Consider the following 21,204-nt stretch of genomic DNA (forward strand, 5'->3'; position numbering starts at 1 on the left):
AAACACTTCTTTATTCTTTTATCTTGTACGAAGACTCTGTACCTAGGTACCTTTGCACCCAAGATGGCACCATAAGTAGCGATTTGTAAACTTTCTACTATACTTACACGAGTACGTGTAAAACCTCATTCAATTCAATCCGAACATCTACTGCTACCAACACAGTTTAAGCATACAAGGTTTTAGGACTGAGATATGGAGGAACCTCTTCAGCCAGATAGTGGTGAACCTTTGGAATTCAGTCACAAAAAGCAGCTGAGGCCCAAAACATTGAATGCTTTCAAGGTGAAACAGTTCTTAGGGCAAACTGAATCAGACAGTATGGGACAAACACAGGAACAGGGTAGTAGAGCAAGATGGTCAGCCATGATCGTATTCAATGGCAGAGCAGGCTCAAAAGGGCTAAATGGCCTACTCCTGCTCCTATTTTCTGTGTCTCAATGCCTACCATTGCTCATTGTTCATCTACTAAGCTCGGTTCCCTAGACATTAAGCTGACATGCAGTGTAAATCAGAATAAAAGGTACCCATCAAAAGCGATAATAAACATTTTCATGCGTAAAAAGGTGTTTCTCACTTACCGTGAACGTTCGGCCTTTGGCAACTTCAGAATATTAGAACAGAATCTTACTCACAAATGCAGGTGCCAAGATATAACAATAACGGAATTAGTAAGTAGCAAAATGCAGAAGTGGAAATTAGAAATAGGTAGATCCTGAAGGCTGCATTTAGATGAAATGGAAACAGCGAGAGTAAATGAGATTAGATGATTACTTACAAATGAGCCAGTAAATGGGATGATAAACTGAATTTCAAAATGATTCGTACCATGTCAATTTTAATATAAAGTTCTATTTCCTAATACAAGGTTGACATGTTAACTTATGTTCGAGTTCAGCTTTTAAAAGCTGACAGCCATAAATTCCAAAAGTTTTGGTTATCAGGAAGTTAATTCCTTTCTGTAGAAGGAGTTTGTTTGCATTGCATGCAGAATAACAATTCAAAATAATTTATTGACAGGACTAGCTGGTTCATCTTGGTGTATAGAGTAAATACAGCAGTGAGTGACAGTTCAGCTATAAGCTTTGAATCTTCAGCTGAAGCTGATATGATTATCTGTGCAGAATCAGAGAAATCATAGCATTAGTTCCTAATGGACATTAATTCATATCCCAGTTCCTTTTAATTGGGCACTGTCACAAACCATATCTTGCTAATTTACTACAACTGGCACGTTCAAGGGAAAATACTTAAAGTGGTACAGCAAGTAATTTTTTGGACTGGGGCCAAAGTTCATTTTTTTTTCCTGCTAGCTGTGGTACACTCAGTCTGGAAGGCATGCATATAAAAGGAGCCTGAAATAAAAAGATGTCCCATTTCACAAGCTCTAATAAATTCTCACTTTTAGCTGCACAAAACTAATGAAAGGACAGATGAAAATACTTTAATAGATCTTTAGGCATCAGCATTTAAGGTTATCATTGCAAGTCGAACTTTTACTTAAGTTACATTTAAAAAATATAAAAAAAAAAAACCTAGATTATTTTCAGGCCAAATATATATTGCGCTTTCTGAAGTTCTGTTGTCGGAATTCAAAATGTGCTTGTAATGTATTCTTTTGAAGGCAATGACAATTTTATCACAGCTGTATAAAATGTTTAGTTCAGTTATACCATGCGTGTAATATTTTTCAACTATCTACTTGAAACAGTTTTAACACAATTACATATTTCTGATCAATCTATATTTATGAAATCTCAAATGTACTTTTTTGGAAGTACCAAAATTTGCAAAGATAACGGATTAAATTACATACAAAATCAGCTGTCTATCCATTAACATATTTTATATTCAAAAATTATGTCAAAAAGTAAGAGAACTACTATATATTGCATAGACTACCATTGTCAGCAGTAAACCCAGTTTCAGTGTGATGATACATTTTTAGCACAAGAGCCTTGAGAATGACTAACTGCAAAATGTTCTTCAAAAGAACTGTGCGCAAATTCACATTTAATTTAAAACCAAGTTTTCACTGGTGACAAACAAACTTGGTGACTTCATTTCTGTCCATCATAGCATGCTTTAAGTTAAATGTGGAAATCTATTTCTGTCAGTACAGACAAAACCATGTCTAAAATGACTATTTGGAGCAAATACATAGTTCCACAATTCAAAAGGACTTCCTGGAATGTTAAATTTGTGCAAAGGGATGTCTGGGCATCCATCACTCTGAACGAATAAACTATTAATTGCTAGAATGTTGAAATGGAACGCTTTATCTTAAAAAAAAACTTACCAGCAAACATTTTATTTCCTATTTCCATCTTTGAGAATTACAGAACTTAGCACAGATCACTTAAGTATTCATTGCAAAATGCTGGGTTTAAAATTTTCCAAATTTCCAAGATTTTTTTTAAACAAGAAATTGTTCATGGCTCTTTCAAAAAAAAAATCAAGAACACTTACATCACATTCAGGCTCTAACTCCAGAGAAAATATCTTAAGTCTTTTAATTTGGAGTTTGGTGTTAACTGTAAGTTTGAAACAACTAAAGCCATTTTGTGTTTTTGAAATAAAGGCAAGCGAACAAAACATATTTTCCCTGCTCCTGTTACCTTATATTTTTCCATGTTAAGTTTAGTACATTCATTATAGAAAGTCTGCAATGCATCATAAATTTATTTAGTCTATTTTCAAAACTACTTGAAGAAAAATTATGCATTAACAATCACTAAAAATGAACTAGTGGCATTTATACCTATGTTGTTTCCCAAGAGACTGCAGAAATCTTCAAAATAGGTTTGTTAGATAACATTTCCTCTTCTTCCCCAAGAAAAATGCATATCTGTCCGAATTAGGTTCCTTATCAAAACGGCAAGCTCCAAAATTTAAATGCCGCATACACAAATCGCTTCACTTACACCTCAAATTGAGCAATAGCAAGTCATAGGAATAAGGCTGTATGTAAATTATCATCCTAAAGAGTTTTAACCATGAAGTTAGAAGCTTAAAATGAGGTGAAGACAAACAAGGGAAGTGAGGAAAAGCAGTACAGAAAGACAGAAAAGGTGGATAGAGCTACAGAAGTATTTATTAGGCATGCTACAGCAAGCGAACAGAGTACACAGAAAAGAAAATCAAAGCCAACACAACCATCAAACATCCCAATTTTGTTAGAAAATTAATTTTAATTGTGCCTCTTTCAAACTATACTGAGATTTACATTGCTAGAGATCAAGATGTAAAAACATAACTAATATAGAAAATATATATGACCTTTTTTGCTACATAGTTCAGATATGCTATGTATATGATTTATACTAATACATAGATCTGAAAAGTTCTTGGCCAAACTACTTAAATTTAACAACACTTATAATTGTTGGACTTTCTTCAAGGTGATGAACTTTACTCATACAATTCCTCTTATTTGAAGATACAGAGCTGTTTATATTAAAGTCTGTTTCAGTTCAAATACAAAATGTCTTGAAGAGGTTTATTAAAACTGAATATTACAATGCAAGGTAAATTAAGACTAAAGGCACATAAACTTTGGTCCCACCTGGTTGTCCATTCTAGAAAACTGCCACAAAACTATTCTTTATGCTTCTTATTTTGAAGCATTTTTTCTTTTGCCTTTCTATGACACATGCACCAATTTCATTAACTAACTAGACTTGACTGCACATGCTCAAAAAATCCACAGCCATTTCAGTCCTTAATTACAAACTAAAGATGGTAATAGAAATGCAGATAAGCAATTTGCAATGTCAACTGCAAACATCTACAAAATGTATATTCAGCAACAAGCAAGACTGTAACTTAGTGTTAACATTTACACAATACTCCCAACTATTACTTAAATTCTCCAACCATGTGCCCAAAAGAAGGCCCCAGCTTCACTTTCATAGTATATTCAACTTTTAAGGCACATTTCTCTTCATATTTTTCTACTAAATAAAAAGACAGATTATTCAAATTTCCAAAACCTAAAAATGAATGAATTCTCTGAAAAAAACTTCAACATAAGAATGTTTTGAACTTTCATCCCAAGCAGTTGTTGAATGAATTTTCTCTGCCCCTTCTAGTGATTGCTCATCCTTCCAACTTCAGTATAACAAATGTATATATGAAGGAATGACATTAGCTGGAATTGCTAAACTCTGGTCCCACCTTCCTGAAACAAGTCTACAATAAACCACAAAATCAAAATCAAATAATTCAACTGTGAGCTTTTTCTGGGTATTTTCAGATAGTCGATTTGGAGAAGGAGACTCTCAGATGATGATTCTCTCCAAGATCATAGTTGTGAAGGTCAATGAGTGCCTGAATTGCTTCCTCCACAGAACACATTTGCAGCAGCGCCATTTTGTGATCCCTTCTGAAACAAAAGTACGGAATTAGAGAAGTGTGCTTACCTTCTTTTTAGAAAAAAAAGCTATAGCTACTTTTGCTTGTTTTGCCAACAATACTTAGTGCTTTTAAATTCAGGAAACCACAACCTTAAACACTCAAGAATATATGATTGAATTTTACACACAATTGGCAGAATCAAATGAAATTTTGAAATTTGACAGTTAAAACTAATTTTAATGTACATTCTCAATTGAATGTGAATTTTTCTAACCAAAAATAGAACAAATTACATAGATCATAGAACAATACAGTACAGGAACAGGGCCTTTGGAACACCATGTCTGCACCAACTGCGACGCCACTCTAAACTAATCCCACCTGCCTACACCTGGCCCATAAGACCGTAAGATAGAGAAGCAGAATTAGGCCATTTGAATCAATCGACCGTGCCAGTCAATCATGGCTGATAATGTTTCTCAGCCCCATTCTCCTGCCTAATCTCCATAAACCATACTAATCAAGAACCTATCTTTGTCTTAAACACACTGACTTGGCCTCCACAACTCTCTATGGCAGTGAGTTCCAACTCATGGTACTGTAGGAAGGTAACAAGCTGTTGTGGATGTTTGAGGGTGGATCGGGGGTATGACAGACAGAATAGTCCTTCTGAAATGCGAAGAAAAGCAGAGGTAAAGTTGTGTTTGGTGTGATATCACGATAAAGGTGATAGATAATACTCCAGTAAATGGGCAAGTTTAGGTTCATCACAATCCCCACCAACCACTCCGACACCCCTCCCATGCCGTAACCATAAAAGATGCAACACCTGCCTGCACACCACCTCCCTCACCTCCATCCAGAGCCAGAGAACAGTTCTTCCCAGGTCAGACAGAGTTTCATCTGCATCTCCTCCAACCTAGTCTACTGCATCCAGTGCTCCTGATGTGGTCTTCTCTACATCAATGACACCAAACGTGGACTAGGCAACCATTTCAGCAAGCATCTTCGCCTGGCCAAAACGGCCAGGCTAACCTCCCGGTCAGCACCCATTTCAATTCCACATTCCACCCCCACCCCACCCCACGTTACTGCCCCCTTGACATGGCCATCCTCGGCCTCCTCCAGTGTCGCAGTGAATCAGATCGCAAATTTGAGAAACACCACCTTATCTTCCACCTGGTCACCCTACAGTCCAGAGGACTTAACATTGAAATTAGAGAACTCAAATAATCTTCCCTTTGAAAAAAGTTCCCTTTTCCAGCACCACCACATCCTGCCACCTCCTTTCCATTCCTGCTACAAACCAGATTCGTCCCTCCCACTGGTCAATCAGGTCATACTTACTACCAGATGGACATACCACCACCATTCCACTACATTACGTGCCCCTGCCTCTTATCTTCAGCTCCCCCCTACCCCCACATCCAGTCCTGAAGGGTAATACACGAAACGTAGACTTCTCCTCCTCCAGATGCTGCCTGGCTTGCTGTGTTTTTCTAGCTCCCTGTTTGTCTACCTTGAATTCCAGCATTTGCAGTTTTTTTTTTGTTAAGAACAAAGACACAATTCTGGGAGGTTAGAAAAGTAGAAGTGTGGGAAACACCACAGTCTCCAACAATCAGTGGGGAATTAGGATATTTCAGAAACACAGTTGTGCAAGGCTGTATCATTTAAGCATGTGCTTTTAGAACCAGAGAAACTGATATAATGGATTAGAGTTCTTACAAGGTGTAGGGTGTGGAGAAGTGGTAGAAGCAGTTGTGGGAATCAATTAACATAAAACATTTCTTGACATCCTATCAGAAGCAAACAGAAAAGTAAAAAGGGGTATGGGCAGAGAAGGAAAGAATTGTGATAGGCCGTAAGAATCAGACGGGTTGAAATTGGAAGAAAAGTTGATTACATATTCAAATTCAGGACAAGAGCAGGAAATAGCACTTATACAGTCAGCAATAAACTGGAAAGAGGTGAAGGAGGTGTACAGAGTAGAGCTGGAGTTTTGTTACTCAGGTATTTCCAGGACTGAAACAGATACCCAACTTCATTCGGCAGAAGTGAAATGAATGTAAGGAGAAATTGTACAATGAGGGAACAAGTTCAGCAAGGCAATGGAAGGTGGTGGTTGATGGAAGCTGTTGAGCTTCTGTTCGAAAAAAGTAGAGTGCCCTCAGATCCCCCAACGGGGGACTTAGAGCGACCGGACAAGAATGGTGGTGAAGAGGAAACAGTTAATAAGAAGCTAATAAGAGAAGTAAGGAAGGCCGATGTGACATAGTATGCTGGTTTCAAATGACATTCACAGAAAAAGACTTACTGGAAGAATTTAAAGCCCTTCACTTTGCCACCAGTGTTTGTAAAAAGTATCTTGAGATTATCTTCAGTAATTGAAGGTCTGTGAAAACATTAATCAGAGGATTAAAAACTTTGCCCCACAACCATCAAGTTAATTTCTTGATAAGACTGACTATCATTACACTTCAATGACTTACGGAATATTTGAAAGATGAAGAGTAGCAGAGGGAGGGAATATATTCTGGAAATTCTTTGATCCAGGTTTTTTGAAACGATGAAGTGGAGAGTTAGTAAAATCTTTTGTCAATCCCTGATCATCCAGACCCTCTCGAGGTAGCTGCACTGTCTGGTGTTTGGACAGTGTGACACGGATAATCTTTCCATACATTTTCTGCCCATTTAAGTGGCTCATGGCTAAAAGTAAAGACTTAATTTTATTAAGTGCATTTTCTAAACACAAAAGGAAGGAAAATTATTTCAAATGCATATAGAATCTTACCCAGCTGTGCTTGGTTCACATCAGTCATTTGTACAAGAGCACTATCTTTTTTATTGTATAAAATCTTCACACGCTGCACATCACCATAAACACCTTTTGCACAGTGAAAGAGTTAAGAAAAATAAAGTTATGCACAGACTAAATTTGACAAATAACAATTAGTGACAGATCAATGGAACATTCAGATCAGACATCAATGTGAACAAAGTTTTGACATCCAAAATGAGTACAACAAATCAAGATTTAGCACAGTGATTATCTGAAGAGAAAAGTCCTGGTAAAATCCCTCAAAGCTAAATGTGAAGTGATACTAAAGAACATGCAAAATAATTTTTAAGCATGCATTACCATAAATAAAATAGCATCTATGGAGAGAATTACAGCAAAAGAAAAAATAGCAGAAGATTATCTACTTATCTATAAGCCGAACTGCTAGCTATAAATAAGAATTAAGGTGAAAATTTTTAAATCAATAATAAAAAGTATAGTGCTAACGATAACATACCGAAGAGGGTAAACAGACTTTGGGGCGTAACCATCTTTAGAAGGAGAGAAGAGCAAGCAGCGTAAGACAGGAAGAGAGAAGAATCGAGGAAGAGCGGAGATGAACAGATCATCCATAACGAAGGGTGGTTCCCGCAGAATGGTGAGGTGGTCATGGATCATGGTTCAAGGCAGTTAATTGGGGCAAGTTGGTCCGAGGAACATTTTGTTCAAGCACATAAGCATGAACACGAGGAAGAAGGCAGGGATGGGGCAGAAAGAGGATTGGTATTGGGAGGGTTGGGAAATGTGAAACAAACACACAGGGTCAGAAAGGGGGATGGGATGGGTTGGGGTGGAGCAATGCAGAAGAAAACAAGGAGAGGGAAACAAAACAAAAATAAATATATAGGTCAGTACACAGGAAATGCAAGGAATTTGGTCAGAAAATGGCTGGTTCATGTACTTTACAAGAAAATAGAGTTGAATGCAGTCACCCAAGACAAAAAAAAAACCATGGGCAAAATACATTTATAATCAAAGAATTACAATACTTTATATTACATGAAAACAAACAAAAACAAAATCATGCACAAAAAAACCTTGAACTTGGAAGTTAACTGCAGTGTCATGGTGAGGTATGAAATGCAGGCAAATAAATATTGTAGAGGCTGTCTAATTCAAACATTACACTTAGCATGCAGAAGTACAGCATGAAGAAAGTTTTTAAAATGTTACCAAATAGGTTTCCATCATTTAAAACTACACAGAAGTTAATTTGAAATTTTATAAGTGTAAACAGAACCTTGGGCAACTTCTCCCGTGAAGTGCTCAGATACAAGCCACATTTCATACCAGCTTTTGCTAAAGCCAAAATGAAAATAGAGGTATAAGTAGATCATTTGAGGACAAAAGCCCAAGAACCAGCGTTTTACATAATACAAAGATTTGCACAGTGAAAGAACATGTTTAGATACAACAAACCAAGGTTATCAAGGAAGAAAAAGAACAAAAAAGTGGGAAAAGTGTCTCATCAAATTCTTTGGAAAGTACCTTAAAGAAAGGCAACAAAGCAAAGTTTATACAGAAAGCAAGATTCCATGGCAAACAATATATGCAAGCACGAGAACTAAGCAGTTAAGACTACACAACTGCACAGAATTTTGTAGTGAAATAATGAGGTTATTTAGCAAAACTGACATATCAATGTTGATATACAACACAAACCTCATCTCAAATTTTCATCTTACACCATCAACATATTCTTTTATTCCATTCACCATCTTATACTCATATGCATTTAAACAGAACGTATATATATGGCAATACCTCAACTACTGTAGGTGGCAGGGAGTTGCACATTTTCTCCAAGTAAACAAATTCCCCGATTCTTCATAGGATTGATTAGGAATTATATTTATGCCCCAAGTGTTGGACTCCTACATATTTAGACATTTCTCCATTTCCATCCTATTGAACGAATTTATAATTTTAAAAGACCAATAGTTATCTTTCCCATAACAAACAAGGCCCAGATTGTTCTGTCCTGTTTGCTAGTTGTGCCCTCTTAATTCAAATATCGCCGTTGCAAATTTCTTTGAGTGCTCTTAAGTACTCGATATATTTGAATATGAAGAGCAGAATTATATTTCAAGTACACCAAAATTTACAGTATCTGGTACCTCAAAACCTCAGTGGTCCACCAACTAACATCTTTGAATCCTCCCACTCGCATACCAAATGCTCACTTCAGTAACTGGATGACTTTCCATTGCTAACAGGCATCCGAGCATTGTCAGATAACATCGTAAAGACATTCTGGTGAAAGCAGATAGCGGAGTGCTGTTGGGTAACCTCAATCATAATTTAGTGGAGGTGCTGGGAGAGGGAGAGTCACTGTTTGTCCTTCATGGTTTGATAGGACCTAAACTCGTCGTAGTTCCTCATTGCCATCATTTGAACTGCTCTGAAATAACAAGATTGAACCTCATCCTGCCATTACGAGTAAATACAGGAAATCACTGATTGTAGCACATGACTCAAGTATGGAGGGTTGGGAAAGCTAGGGAGAAGGCTATTTCTACATTATTGCTACAATATCAAATTTATGTCAGTGCATTCACAAACCATCACAGACAAGTGTTTTAATTACTTACTGGGAGTTATGGCCACAAACGAACACAAGACAACAGCACGCATTACGCAATTTATAAGCCTCTTCACCACCCAGCATTTTTGATTTACTGGCAACCTAGTTATGGTGCATACTAGATAACTACAGTGTTCTATAGTGGTTCAATGTCTCCTCTTTTGACTTTTGCTCTCCTAAATCTATCCAAGTTGTTTGCTTGCAATTCTTATGGCTTTTTACAACTAAATTTACAAACCTATACGCCCAGGAAGCTTTTGTACAATTTCGATTCTATTTTCCAAGAAATACAAACCTCCTTATTCGAATTAAAATTCACATCAGATCTACGTTTAAATGAACATGTCATCTTCGCATTTGGGCTGTGTGTGACACTAGCTAGACCAGAATTTGTTCATTAATTGCCCTTGAGCAGGTGCAGCCATCTTTTTCAACCTCTGCAGTCTACCTAGTGCAGGTGCACTGAATCCTGCTTGAATCCATTACAATGCAATGAAGAAAACACAGCTCCAAGTTGGAAAGGGGTCTGCCTGGGAGAGCATGGCATATTCCCTTGCATCTGCTGCCCTTATACTTCAAAAATGTGGGGGCTGCAGATTTGAAAGATGTATCAAAGGAAGCTTGAATTGTTGTTATGCATTTTGTAAGTGGAATACATTTCTACATTGCCTACCAGTGATGAAAGGAGTGAATATTTAAATTAGTTAATGGTACGTAGATCAAGTGGGCCACGCTACCTCTAATGGCATGTCAGGCCTGGAGTATTTTTAGAGCTGCACTCACCCAGGCTGTCACTTTCCTGACTTGTGCCTTGTTGAAGACAGCCCTTTGGGATTCAGATAATTTGCATGCTACAGACAGACTACTTGTATCTCAGTACTTAAATGGCAGATCGATATCAATCCCTGGTCAATGGTAAATCGAGGACATTGATGGTCGGGACTCAGCAATAGTAATATGGTTGAATGTCAAGGAAAGATGATTAGATTTTTGCCTGTTCAAGATGCTCATTGACTGGGATTAGTATGGCATGGATGTCACGTCAGTTTTCAGCCCGAGTATCATGGTGGCTGGGTCTTGATGCATGCAAGCACAAGTTGTATCTGTATTTGAGGAATTGCAAAATTATGCTGAACACTGCAAATGTCAGCAAACATCCCCGCTCCTGAAGTGAAGTTGGAGGGAAACACATTGATGAAGCAGTTTAAGATGGTTAGGCCTAGGACACTACCCACAAGAACCCACCTATAGCGATAATCCTCAGGTTCCGATGACTGGCCTCCATCAACAACCATCTTCCTGTGCTACATTAGAATCCAACCTGCGGAGAATTTTACTTTCCACTGATTTTGATTCTGGTTTGGTCCCATTACATCTCACTCAGTCAACCTGTTGCTTTGACTTCATGGTCAGTCACCTCACCCCTAGAATTTAGCTCTTTTGTCTATGTTTGGATCAAAGTCATAAATTAGGTCTGGAGCCAAGCTAGAACCTAAAGTGTATCAGTGTGCAGACTATTGTTAAGTACAATTTGATAGTACAGTCAACACAACACCAACACCTGTCACTTTGGTGATGGAGAGCAGACTGATGGGATGTCAGCTGATCCAAGTGGATTGATACTTCTTTCTGCAGACAAGACTTAATTGGGCAATTTTCCACAGTTCTGATAAATGCTATTATTGTAGCTGTATCAGAACAGCTTGGGTAAGATACAGCTGATTCTGGGGTATGCTTGCAGTACAAAGCTGGGAATGTTTAGGCCCATGGCTTTTGTTATAGTCAGTGCCCTCAGCTTTTTCATGATCATTAACACTGAGACAAGCATTCTGCAACTTTATTTCTGTTTTGCTATGGCACCAAAAGACAATGAATAACATTTTACTCTCCACTCATGTCAAAGACAAAATGAGCCACTTACTAACTCAGTTTTATTAATTCTGGAATTATTCTACCAATCATCTATGCACAAAATTACAGATTGTTAAAGAAAAGCCAGGTAGTCTCAATTTCCATACATTTGAGGCACTCCTTTCATACTTGCCAAGATTAATTTCCAACACAGTAATCTGAACTGACAGACTTTATTAATACAATGTAGACAACTGGAACTAAAGCCCCCATCTTATTGCTATTATTTTCCACCTAACTGCAACTAGCTAATAACGCTCATGAATGCCAGGCATTTATTCAATCATATAAATTTTGTTTCTATACTAGTGGGTAGAACATGAAATACACACATGGGAACAGAATACCAAGACACCAGATAAGGAAGACAAACAAATGTTAGAACAATTTAATGAGATCAATGTACTCTGAATAGAAGTATGAAGCAAAAGATTTCTGTAAGAAATAAATTATTACCTCGTCATTCAGATTGCTAACCAGAAGGACACTGTGGTTGGCAGAAGCTACTCCAGACATTGTTACACGACCAGGCATAGCCAATGGGCTCAGGGATCCTGGAACAGCTGCAAGAGATCAAACACTTTAAAATAAATCAATACTAGTTACCTGGAAGTAAACATTCCATATTTGCCACAATAAATGGTTACGAGATTACTGCAGTTGGCAGTGGCCCCAAAGGTAGGTCACCAAAACTTGGCAGAATTGCTACTGCAAGTGGCAATTTGTATTAAGCGGAGTATGGACTGGCTGGTCACTACAGTTCTCAATAAGCAAATAAGACTGCTCACATCTACTACTGAAGATCATGAATGAGTCAAGACCACACAAAAGGAGGAGTTAGGTGGTACTTGTGAAACTTCAGCTCATAGATGAGTTTCTGTTCTCAGTCATGGTGGGTAAATAGAAACCGATGGCAAAGAGAGTGGATAATTAACAAAAATTGAGTGGTGACAATGGGACAAATTTCCTCAAAATCACAAGTTAATTCCTGTAAAGACAGTATGGTCATCCAGCATCCTCTCTCCACTGATCAACACCTCATAAGAAATTCTAGTTCCTAGCAATTTATTTGAGACAAAACATCAGAAATACAATTTCCTTAGATAACTAACCTGTATTAGCACCCAGAATTTAAAAATATGCATGCAAAATTTGTTTAGAAAGTTTATCAACAAGATTTCTGCCAAGTCCTGTGTGGTAACTGCTTCTGCATGATTAATCCATTCAGGAAGCTGGATGCCACCTTGTCTACAGATTTATGCTATGATGCTTTGCACTCCTAAGTATTGCTCAGTACAAACATCTGAAGTTCCAATTTCATTAATCCAAAATTGCATGGTGAAATTCCAAAGTAAACTGCAAAAGGTTTAATTTTCTATGCACACTCAGTTTTACACCTGCCTTATTTATATCCTATAGGATATACGGCAAAAAATGTTTTACTTTTGCTTTATTCATTCATGGAAGGTGCGTGTGTGTTGGGGGGACAGGCACTGACTGGGCCAGCATTTATTACCCACCTGTACTTGCCCTGGAGGTGGTGGTGGTGAACTACTTTCTTGAACCACTACAATCCATGTGCTGAAGGTAGACCCACAACTGATAGGGAGAATGCGCCACAGTTCTGACCCAGCAACACGGAAGAACAGCGTTATATTTCCAATTCAGGATGGTGAGTGGTTTGGAGAGGAATTTACAGATGGTAGTTCTCCCATTTATCTGCTGCCCGTGTCTTTTTAAATGGAAGTATTTTGGATGGATTTGGAAGGTGCTGTCCAAGAAGCCTAGGTGAATTTGGTATAATACCTTGGGTGAAATGTGAGTACAATTTACTAATCAAAATTATTGATGCAACTCTAACCTGCAGTCTGTGCAAAGCTTAATGAAGTTGGAAACCCAGAGCTTCCACTGTATGGACTGGACATCATTCCTGCAGGGGTACCTTAAAAATGGAAGGCAAAAAAAAAAATCAACTCAATTTCCTTTCAATCTTTACAGAAGTGTAATTTTAAATTGGCACATTCATGTCATTATAATAGTAACTGTAGGTCAAAACATACATGTAATGCACAACAAATCCATTTTAAACAGAAATTTACAGAGTTATAGAAACATACAGCATGGAAACAGACCCTTCAGTCCAATTCATCCATGCTGATCAGATATTCTGAAACAATCTAGTTACATTTAGCCAATATCCCTCTAAACCTTTCCTATTCATATACCCATCTAGATGCCTTTTAAATGTTGTAATTGTACCAGCCTCCTCCACCTCTTCTGGCAGCTCATTCCATACATGCACCACCCTCTGCGTGAAGTTGTCTCTTAGATCCCTTTTAAATCTTTCACCTCACCCCTTAAAATCCTATGGCCTCTAGTTTTGGACACCCCTACTCTGGGAAAAAGACCTTGGCTATTCACCCTATGCATGCCCCTCATGATTTCATAAACTTCTATAAAGGTCACCACTCAGCCTCCGATGCTCCAGGAAAAACAGGCCCAGCCTATTCAATCTCTCCCTACAGCACAAAGCCTCCGACCCTGCCAACATCCTTGTAAATCTTTTCTGAACCCTTTCAAGTCTAACAATGACTTATCTACAGCAGGGAGACCAGAATTGAATGCAGCATTCCAAAAGTGGTTTAACCAATGGCCTCCCAACTACTATACTCAATGCAATGACCAATAAAGGTAAGTTCACCAAATGCCTTATTCACTACCCTGTCTACCTCTGCTTTCAAAGAACTTTGAACCTGCACCCCAGGGTCTCTGTTCAGCAAAGGTCCCCAGGACTTTACCATTAAATGTACAAGTCCTGCCTTGATTTGCCCTACCAAAATGTAGCACCTCATGTTTATCTAAAATAAACTCCTTCTGCCACTCCTCGGCCCATCTGATCAATGTCCAGTTGCACTCGGAAGTAACCTTCTTTGCTGTTGATCCTATAGGGCTTATTGTTGAATGTATACTTTTCACTATAAGCCTCAATTTGATATTTCCCCAGAAACACATTTAGTTACCTTTCGTACCCAATTATACTACTGGCTTCCATGACTTTCTTGGGGACAAGTTGCACAACGTAAATCATCATAGAATCCCTACAGTGTGGGGACAGACCCTTCGGCCCAACAAGTCCACACCGACCCTCAGAGCATCCCACCCAGACCCATCCTGCTGTAACCTTCCTAATCTACACATCCCTCAGCACAAGGGGCAATTTAGTGTGGCCAATCCACCTCGCCTGCACATTTTTGGACTATGGGAGGAAACCGGAGCACCCAGAGGAAACCCACACAGACATGGGGAGAATGTACAAACTCCACACAGTCACCTGAGGGTGGAATCGAACCCGGGTTCCGGGCGCTGTAAGGCAGCAGTGCTAATCGCTGAGCCACCATGCTGCCTTTATCTAAGATTTTTCTAAAAAAAAAAAAAAATCAAACTTCATGTTTTAACCAGTTGCAGAACCTCTCTCAAAGGACATAACTCATGTGGTTGATCACTCAGTCTCTCTCACTGTCCAAAAAGATTTACCACAAATGTGAAGTCTAAAAATCTACATGCAATGAACAGAATAAATAAATTATATCTTGCATCACCATGACCCTTCAGAAAATCAATGTGAATCTACAACTGCTGATGCTTAAAATCAGGAATAAAAAAAATTCTAAACTCTATTATGTAGTTGATTGAATTTTTAAAATGAGATTGAAAGTTTTTTTTATTAGATAAGAACATACTTTATCCTTTTTTATTAGATTAAGGGATACAGATCAAAGTTAGGTAAAATGGTGTAGAGGTATAGATCAGGATCTAATTGAATGGAAGAAATCTCAGATGTGAATAGTCTACTTTCGTTCATATGCAGCTTAAAACTGAACATTTCTTGGAGAATAATTTTACATGAAGTTCTCTTCTACGAAACAAAATAACTCACGTAACATTTAAATTATATTCTTTTGACAATGGAAATCTTAAAATGTATTCAGGACAGATTAAGCAGTTCAAAACTGGCATCCATTAAGTACTGTGAATCATTAGAATTTATTCAACTACTTTCTTTAACTTCATTACCACTTGTCGACACTCAAGCGAATTCATTAAACTGGAATCCTTCACTCACCACTCCTCTTCTGGCTTGCTCTCCACAAACAACACTCCTCTACACATCTGCTAAGTAACAAAATTCCACAAGCGTTATGAAACCAGTCAGGCTGTACCTCACTTGTCATTCCATTGCAACTCATTCAACGTAGCACTGCCCATCTTCCAGCTTGGTACCCTATGCGGAGCAACCCTCCTGAGCAGCATCTACTAGCAAATATCTGTTGGATCAAAGAAGAGGAGGAACGGCAAGTTTCTTCTATTCACTCGTGCTACCTGGTGTTGTTGATTGATTAGCATTTATTACCTGTCCCTAGTTGCCCTTCTTGAACGATTGCAGTCTGTGTGTTGTAGACTGACAACACGTTCTAGAACTGAATTCCAAGATCGTGACCCGGCGACAGTGAAGGAATGGCGATACGTTTTCAAGTCCGGATGACGGGTGGCTTGTAGGGGAAATTTTAGGTGGTCTTAACCATGTATCTGCTGCCTTTGTCCTTCTAGATATAAGTGATCACTGGTTTGGAATATGCTAAGGAGCCATGATGAACCACCAGCTGTACCATATCTACACTGCTGTGTCTAAGTATCAAACACATCATAGACAAATCACTTACTTATATTAAATGTACCACAAACAAAAAACTACTTTCTTCCTTCAACCTGACGAATCCAACTCCCATGACTATGTCCGCCCGTCCACCTTTTCTTACAGATGATTTTATCTAGCTTGCCTTTAAATGCAATGCTAACTCCTTTAAACATTGTGAAAGAGACTCTCAAAATTTCCTTTGGAAATATTAGACCGCATATAACACCTAGATCTGATCTCTTTGCAAAGGAAAACCTTTAAAGTACAGACTTGCTTCAATCAGGTTAGCTTTGTTTTCTAGATAGAGCCTCAGTCTGTTCAAACTTTCCTGATAGATATAGTCTCTCAGTTATAATCCTGGTATTATGTTTTGCATCTTCTCCACTGCCTCTTCAAATTTTCTGGAATAAGATCAGAACTGCTCACAGTGCCACCTACTATATTTATCTCAAAACTTCTAAATTTAAAATAGTGTTTAAAAATGGGTGAAGCAGCATGATTCCTTTGAATGATTTGAGTAAAGTAGTTCTAGATGCCTCTCCTCTACGCCATTTCATCACTAGCTTGCAAATAGTATATGCCACCATCATTCTTTATACCAACATATACACATCACACTTTTAGTGGTTAATTTATCAATTACACATCCAACAAGTAATTTAACATCTTTCTACATTTTATTGCAGTCAGCTTGTATTAATCAGAACACCATTCTTCTCGCAACTTAATTTGGTGTTGCCCAAATTTTGAAATTGTGTCCCCAATTCCAAGCCAGATCATGTACTTAAACAATGAAAACTGGTCCCAACAGGATTCTGGGCAGACCATCATTCATCTTTTAGCTTAGTAACTAGCTTTAATCCAACACTTTTCTGATGAGCTTGCAATCCATTCTTTCTTGTCCTATTTCAATATGCTCTGTCTTCAGTTAGAATCCCTTTAAAATTGATATTTTTAGGAAGAAAAATCAACCTGTTCAGACATGTTATGACTTAAATTTTGTGACAGGTGGGACCTGAACCAAGGCTTCCAGGTTCAGAGGTAGGGGCACTATCACTGTGCTACAACAGCACTTCTAAATTAGCATAAAATACATTTCTAGAAGGGCTGCACCCAAGATCAGTTATATACAAACAGACTAATCACTGCAGAGATAGTAGGAACTGCAGATGCTGGAGAATCTGAGACAACAAGGTGCAGGGCTGGATGAACACAGCAGGCCAAGCAGCATCATAGGAGCAGAGAGGCTGACGTTTCGGGCCTAGACCCTTCATCAGAAAAGCTTTTTTTGGGGGGAGGGGAGATTTTGAAACTTGTGAAATCCACATTGATACCATTGGGCTGCAGGGTTCCCAAGCGGAATATGAGTTGCTGTTCCTGCAACCTTCGGGTGGCATCGTTGTGGCACTGCAGGAGGCCCAGGATGGACATGTCGTCTGAGGAATGGGAGGGGGAGTTGAAATGGTTCGCGACTGGGAGGTGCAGTTGTTTGTTGCGAACCGAGCGTAAGTGTTCTGCAAAGCGGTCCCCGAGTCTCCGCTTGGTTTCCCCGATGTAGAGGAAGCCACACCGGGTACAGCGGATGCAGTATACCACATTGGCAGATGTGCAGGTGAACATCTGCTTGATGTGGAAAGTCTTCTTGGGGCCTGGGATGGGGGTGAGGGAGGAGGTATGGGGGCAGGTGTAGCACTTCCTGCGGTTGCAGGGAAACGTGCCGGGTGTGGTGGAGCTGGAGGGGAGTGTGGAGCGGACAAGGGAGTCACGGAGAGAGTTGTCCCTCCGGAAAGCAGATAAAGGTGGGGAGGGAAAGAGGTCTTTGGCTGATGAAGGGTCTAGGCCCGAAACGTCAGCCTCTCTGCTCCTATGATGCTGCTTGGCCTGCTGGGTTCATCCAGCCCTGCACCTTGTAGACTAATCACTGCACCCCTTTATCTCATTCATTGCTGTGCTTTTGAGGAATTAATTCTGAGAAAAGCCTTGGTAACTGAAGAGCTCTCAGGTCAAGCTAGAGTACTGCAACTTTAAGTGATTTCCTCACATCCCCTCCAAACCTCCTAACCCTTATTTAAAATCTATGCCCCCTGGTTACTGATCCTGCTAACAAGGGGAAACGATCTTCCATCTACCTTTTCTACATCCCTCAATTTTACACATGGATTCAATGTCAACCATGCATAATCCAGCAACCACACATTGTCAGCATATACAAGTCAACATGGCTTAATGCACTATCAAGCTCCTTTTAAAACTGAGTTAAGGGTGGAACAGAACAAAAAGGATGCAAAAATTCAACAATTGTTAATCCAAGAATCTCAATAATTCTGCACATCTTTGGGTATTATTTTGCACTCTTCAAGTGCAAGGGAAAATAATACATGCCATTGGATAAGATTGGGGGCTGGGTCTGGATGGGATGCTCTGAAGGTTGCTCTTCAGAGGATCACTGTGGACTCGACGGGCCGAATGGCTTCCTTCTACATTGTAGGGGTTCTTTGATTCTTTTCTAATCTGAAATATTTATCAAATGATTTCTAAAATATATTCACCAAATGATTAAATAAAGGAACCAGGTTAGCTAGACATGGTGGAGTAGACCACAGTGAAAAAATGCCAATGGTAAAGAGAAACCATGGAAAATCGGGAGCAGAGTTGGCCATTCGGTCCAGAACATGTCCCTCCATTCAACAGGATTGAGATTGTTCCACGATCTCAATGCCAGAATCCTGCACTCTCCCCATAACTCTCAATACCTTCAGTGCCTAGAAATTCATTTATTTCTTCAAGATATTCAGAGATTTGGTCTCCACTACATTAAAATTTCACTGGGTCATCAGTGAAGAAACCTCTCCCCTCTCCGTCCAAACTTCTAACTCGAGACTGTGAGCTGTTCTTCGAGAAACCCTTGCCAGAGGATCCTCAACCCTGTATCTCGTCTGTCCAGTAGTATGAGAATTATATACTTTTCAAATAAAACCACTCATTCTTCTAAATTCTACCCGAATGGCTGTAAATTTGAGCTGTGGGACCTGGGCGTCTTTGTGCACCAGTCACTCAAGGTAAGCATACAGGTGCAGCAGGCAAATGGTATGTTGGCCTTCATTGTGAGGGGTTTTGAGTACAGGAGCAGGGATGTGTTGTTGCAGTTGTACAGGATCTTGGTGAGACCACACCTAGAATATTGTGTGCAGTTTTGGTTTCCTTTTGGAAGGATGCTCTTGGTCTCAAGGAAGTGCAGCAATGATTTACCAGGCTGATTCGGGGGATGGCGGGTCTGGCGTATGAGGAGAGATTGACTAGGTTGGGATTGTTTTGGCTAGAGTTCAGACAAGGTTGGGGGGGGGGGATCTCACAGACTCAAAATTCTAACAGGACTGGACAGGGTAGATGCAGGGAGGACATTCCCTTTGGTGGGTGTCCAGAACCAGGGGTTGTTCAGAGCAGACGATTTAGGACAGAGATGAGGAGACATTTCTTCACCCGAAGAACGGTGAGCCTGTAGAATTCATTACTACAGGAAGTAGTTAATGCCAAAACATTGAATGTATTCAAAAGGCGACTAGATATAACACTTGCGGCAAATGGGATCAAAAGGTTGTGGGGAGAAAGCAGGATTAGGCTATTGAGTTGGGAAATCGGCCATGATCGTGAAGAATGACAGAGCAGGGTCGTAGGGCCGAATAGCCTCCTCCTGCTCCTATTTTCTATGTTTCTATGATTACAGGTCTAAATGACCCACTCTCTCCTCATACAACAAACCCAACATCACAGGAATCAGGCTGGCGAATCTTCACTGAACTCCTGTATGGCACATGCATTTTTTCTTTAAGGTAAGACAACTAAAAGTGCATATAATACATAACAGTGGTCTCAAAGATTCTGTACAGTTGTATCAGGATATCCATGCTCCTCCACTCAAATCCCCTTGCAATGAAGCCCACCATACAATTTGCCTTCTTAACTGCTTGCTACACAATCACTTTCAGTGATTGGTGCACATAGACATCCCAGCCTGTTGGTGCATCAATATTTTTCCAAACTATCACCGTTTAAATGATGTATGCCTTCCTGTTGTTTTTAAAACCAAAAAGCATCACTTCACACTTAACCACGTTGTGCTGCATGTTTCATATCGGTCTACTTGTATAATCTACCTAAATCACCTTTTTTAAAAAAAGTCCTTTTCTTTCTTTCTCCTCACCACTCAATTCTTCCCAGTCTACCTTCATTCAATTGTTCACGTTGGCAGGAAGATTTAAAAAAAAACAGAAAACCAAAGCAGAATTGTGACCGGTAGCTATGGAAGAATTTAGTTATTCTAATGAGAGAGTCAACATTAGTATGCATGCAATCAAGATGGTTAACAGGATGCTACTCCCTTATGGGAGAACACTGCATAAAGATACGGTGCTATATTTCATTTGGAGAGAGTATCGATGAGGTCGCATCTCCACTACTGTGTGCAGTTTTGGTCATCTTATTTAAGAAAGGATGTAAATAAGTTGTAAGTCTTTCAGAGGAGGTTTATTAGACTGATAACTGGAATGAGTACAGTGAGTTATGAGGACAGGCGGTGCAGCCTGGGCTTGTTTCTACTGGAGTTTAGAAAAATGAGGAGTGATTTAAGTGAAGTTATAAGATCCTCAATGACCTTGAAAAGGTATAGACTTGTGGGCGAGTCCAGTATTAGGGGACATTAGTTAGCAGGGCTAGATAGGAATTTGGAATCTGAAACAGATCAGCCATGATCTTATTGAATAGCAGAGGAAGCTCGAGGTATTGAGTAGCAGAAGAGGCCAGAGGGACTGAATAGCA

At 39.2% G+C, this 21,204-nt stretch overlaps 1 protein-coding gene across 4 annotated transcripts in view; it reads right to left on the bottom strand.

Annotated features, from left to right (window-relative positions):
- Nucleotides 1-2,295: 2,295 nt before the first annotated feature.
- The window catches only part of ptbp2b (polypyrimidine tract binding protein 2b), an 85,826-nt gene continuing 66,917 nt past the window's right edge, over nt 2,296-21,204 (bottom strand). For 2 of the 4 annotated variants that reach the window (XM_048601929.1, XM_048601930.1), the window contains 7 exons: nt 13,555-13,635; nt 12,150-12,256; nt 7,656-7,689; nt 7,151-7,243; nt 6,849-7,065; nt 6,674-6,751; nt 3,091-4,384 (listed from right to left, as the gene is read on the bottom strand). In XM_048601929.1, coding sequence (XP_048457886.1) covers nt 4,252-4,384; nt 6,674-6,751; nt 6,849-7,065; nt 7,151-7,243; nt 7,656-7,689; nt 12,150-12,256; nt 13,555-13,635 — 743 coding nt within the window. In that variant the 3' untranslated portion in view covers nt 3,091-4,251. Of the gene's footprint in view, nt 4,385-6,673; nt 6,752-6,848; nt 7,066-7,150; nt 7,244-7,655; nt 7,690-12,149; nt 12,257-13,554; nt 13,636-21,204 lie in introns of all 4 variants that reach the window. The other 2 variants (XM_048601926.1, XM_048601927.1) reach the window with 2 other exon arrangements.

This window comes from Rhincodon typus, chromosome 10 (assembly GCF_021869965.1).
Source record: "Rhincodon typus isolate 14 chromosome 10, sRhiTyp1.1, whole genome shotgun sequence".
Classification (NCBI taxonomy): domain Eukaryota; kingdom Metazoa; phylum Chordata; class Chondrichthyes; order Orectolobiformes; family Rhincodontidae; genus Rhincodon; species Rhincodon typus.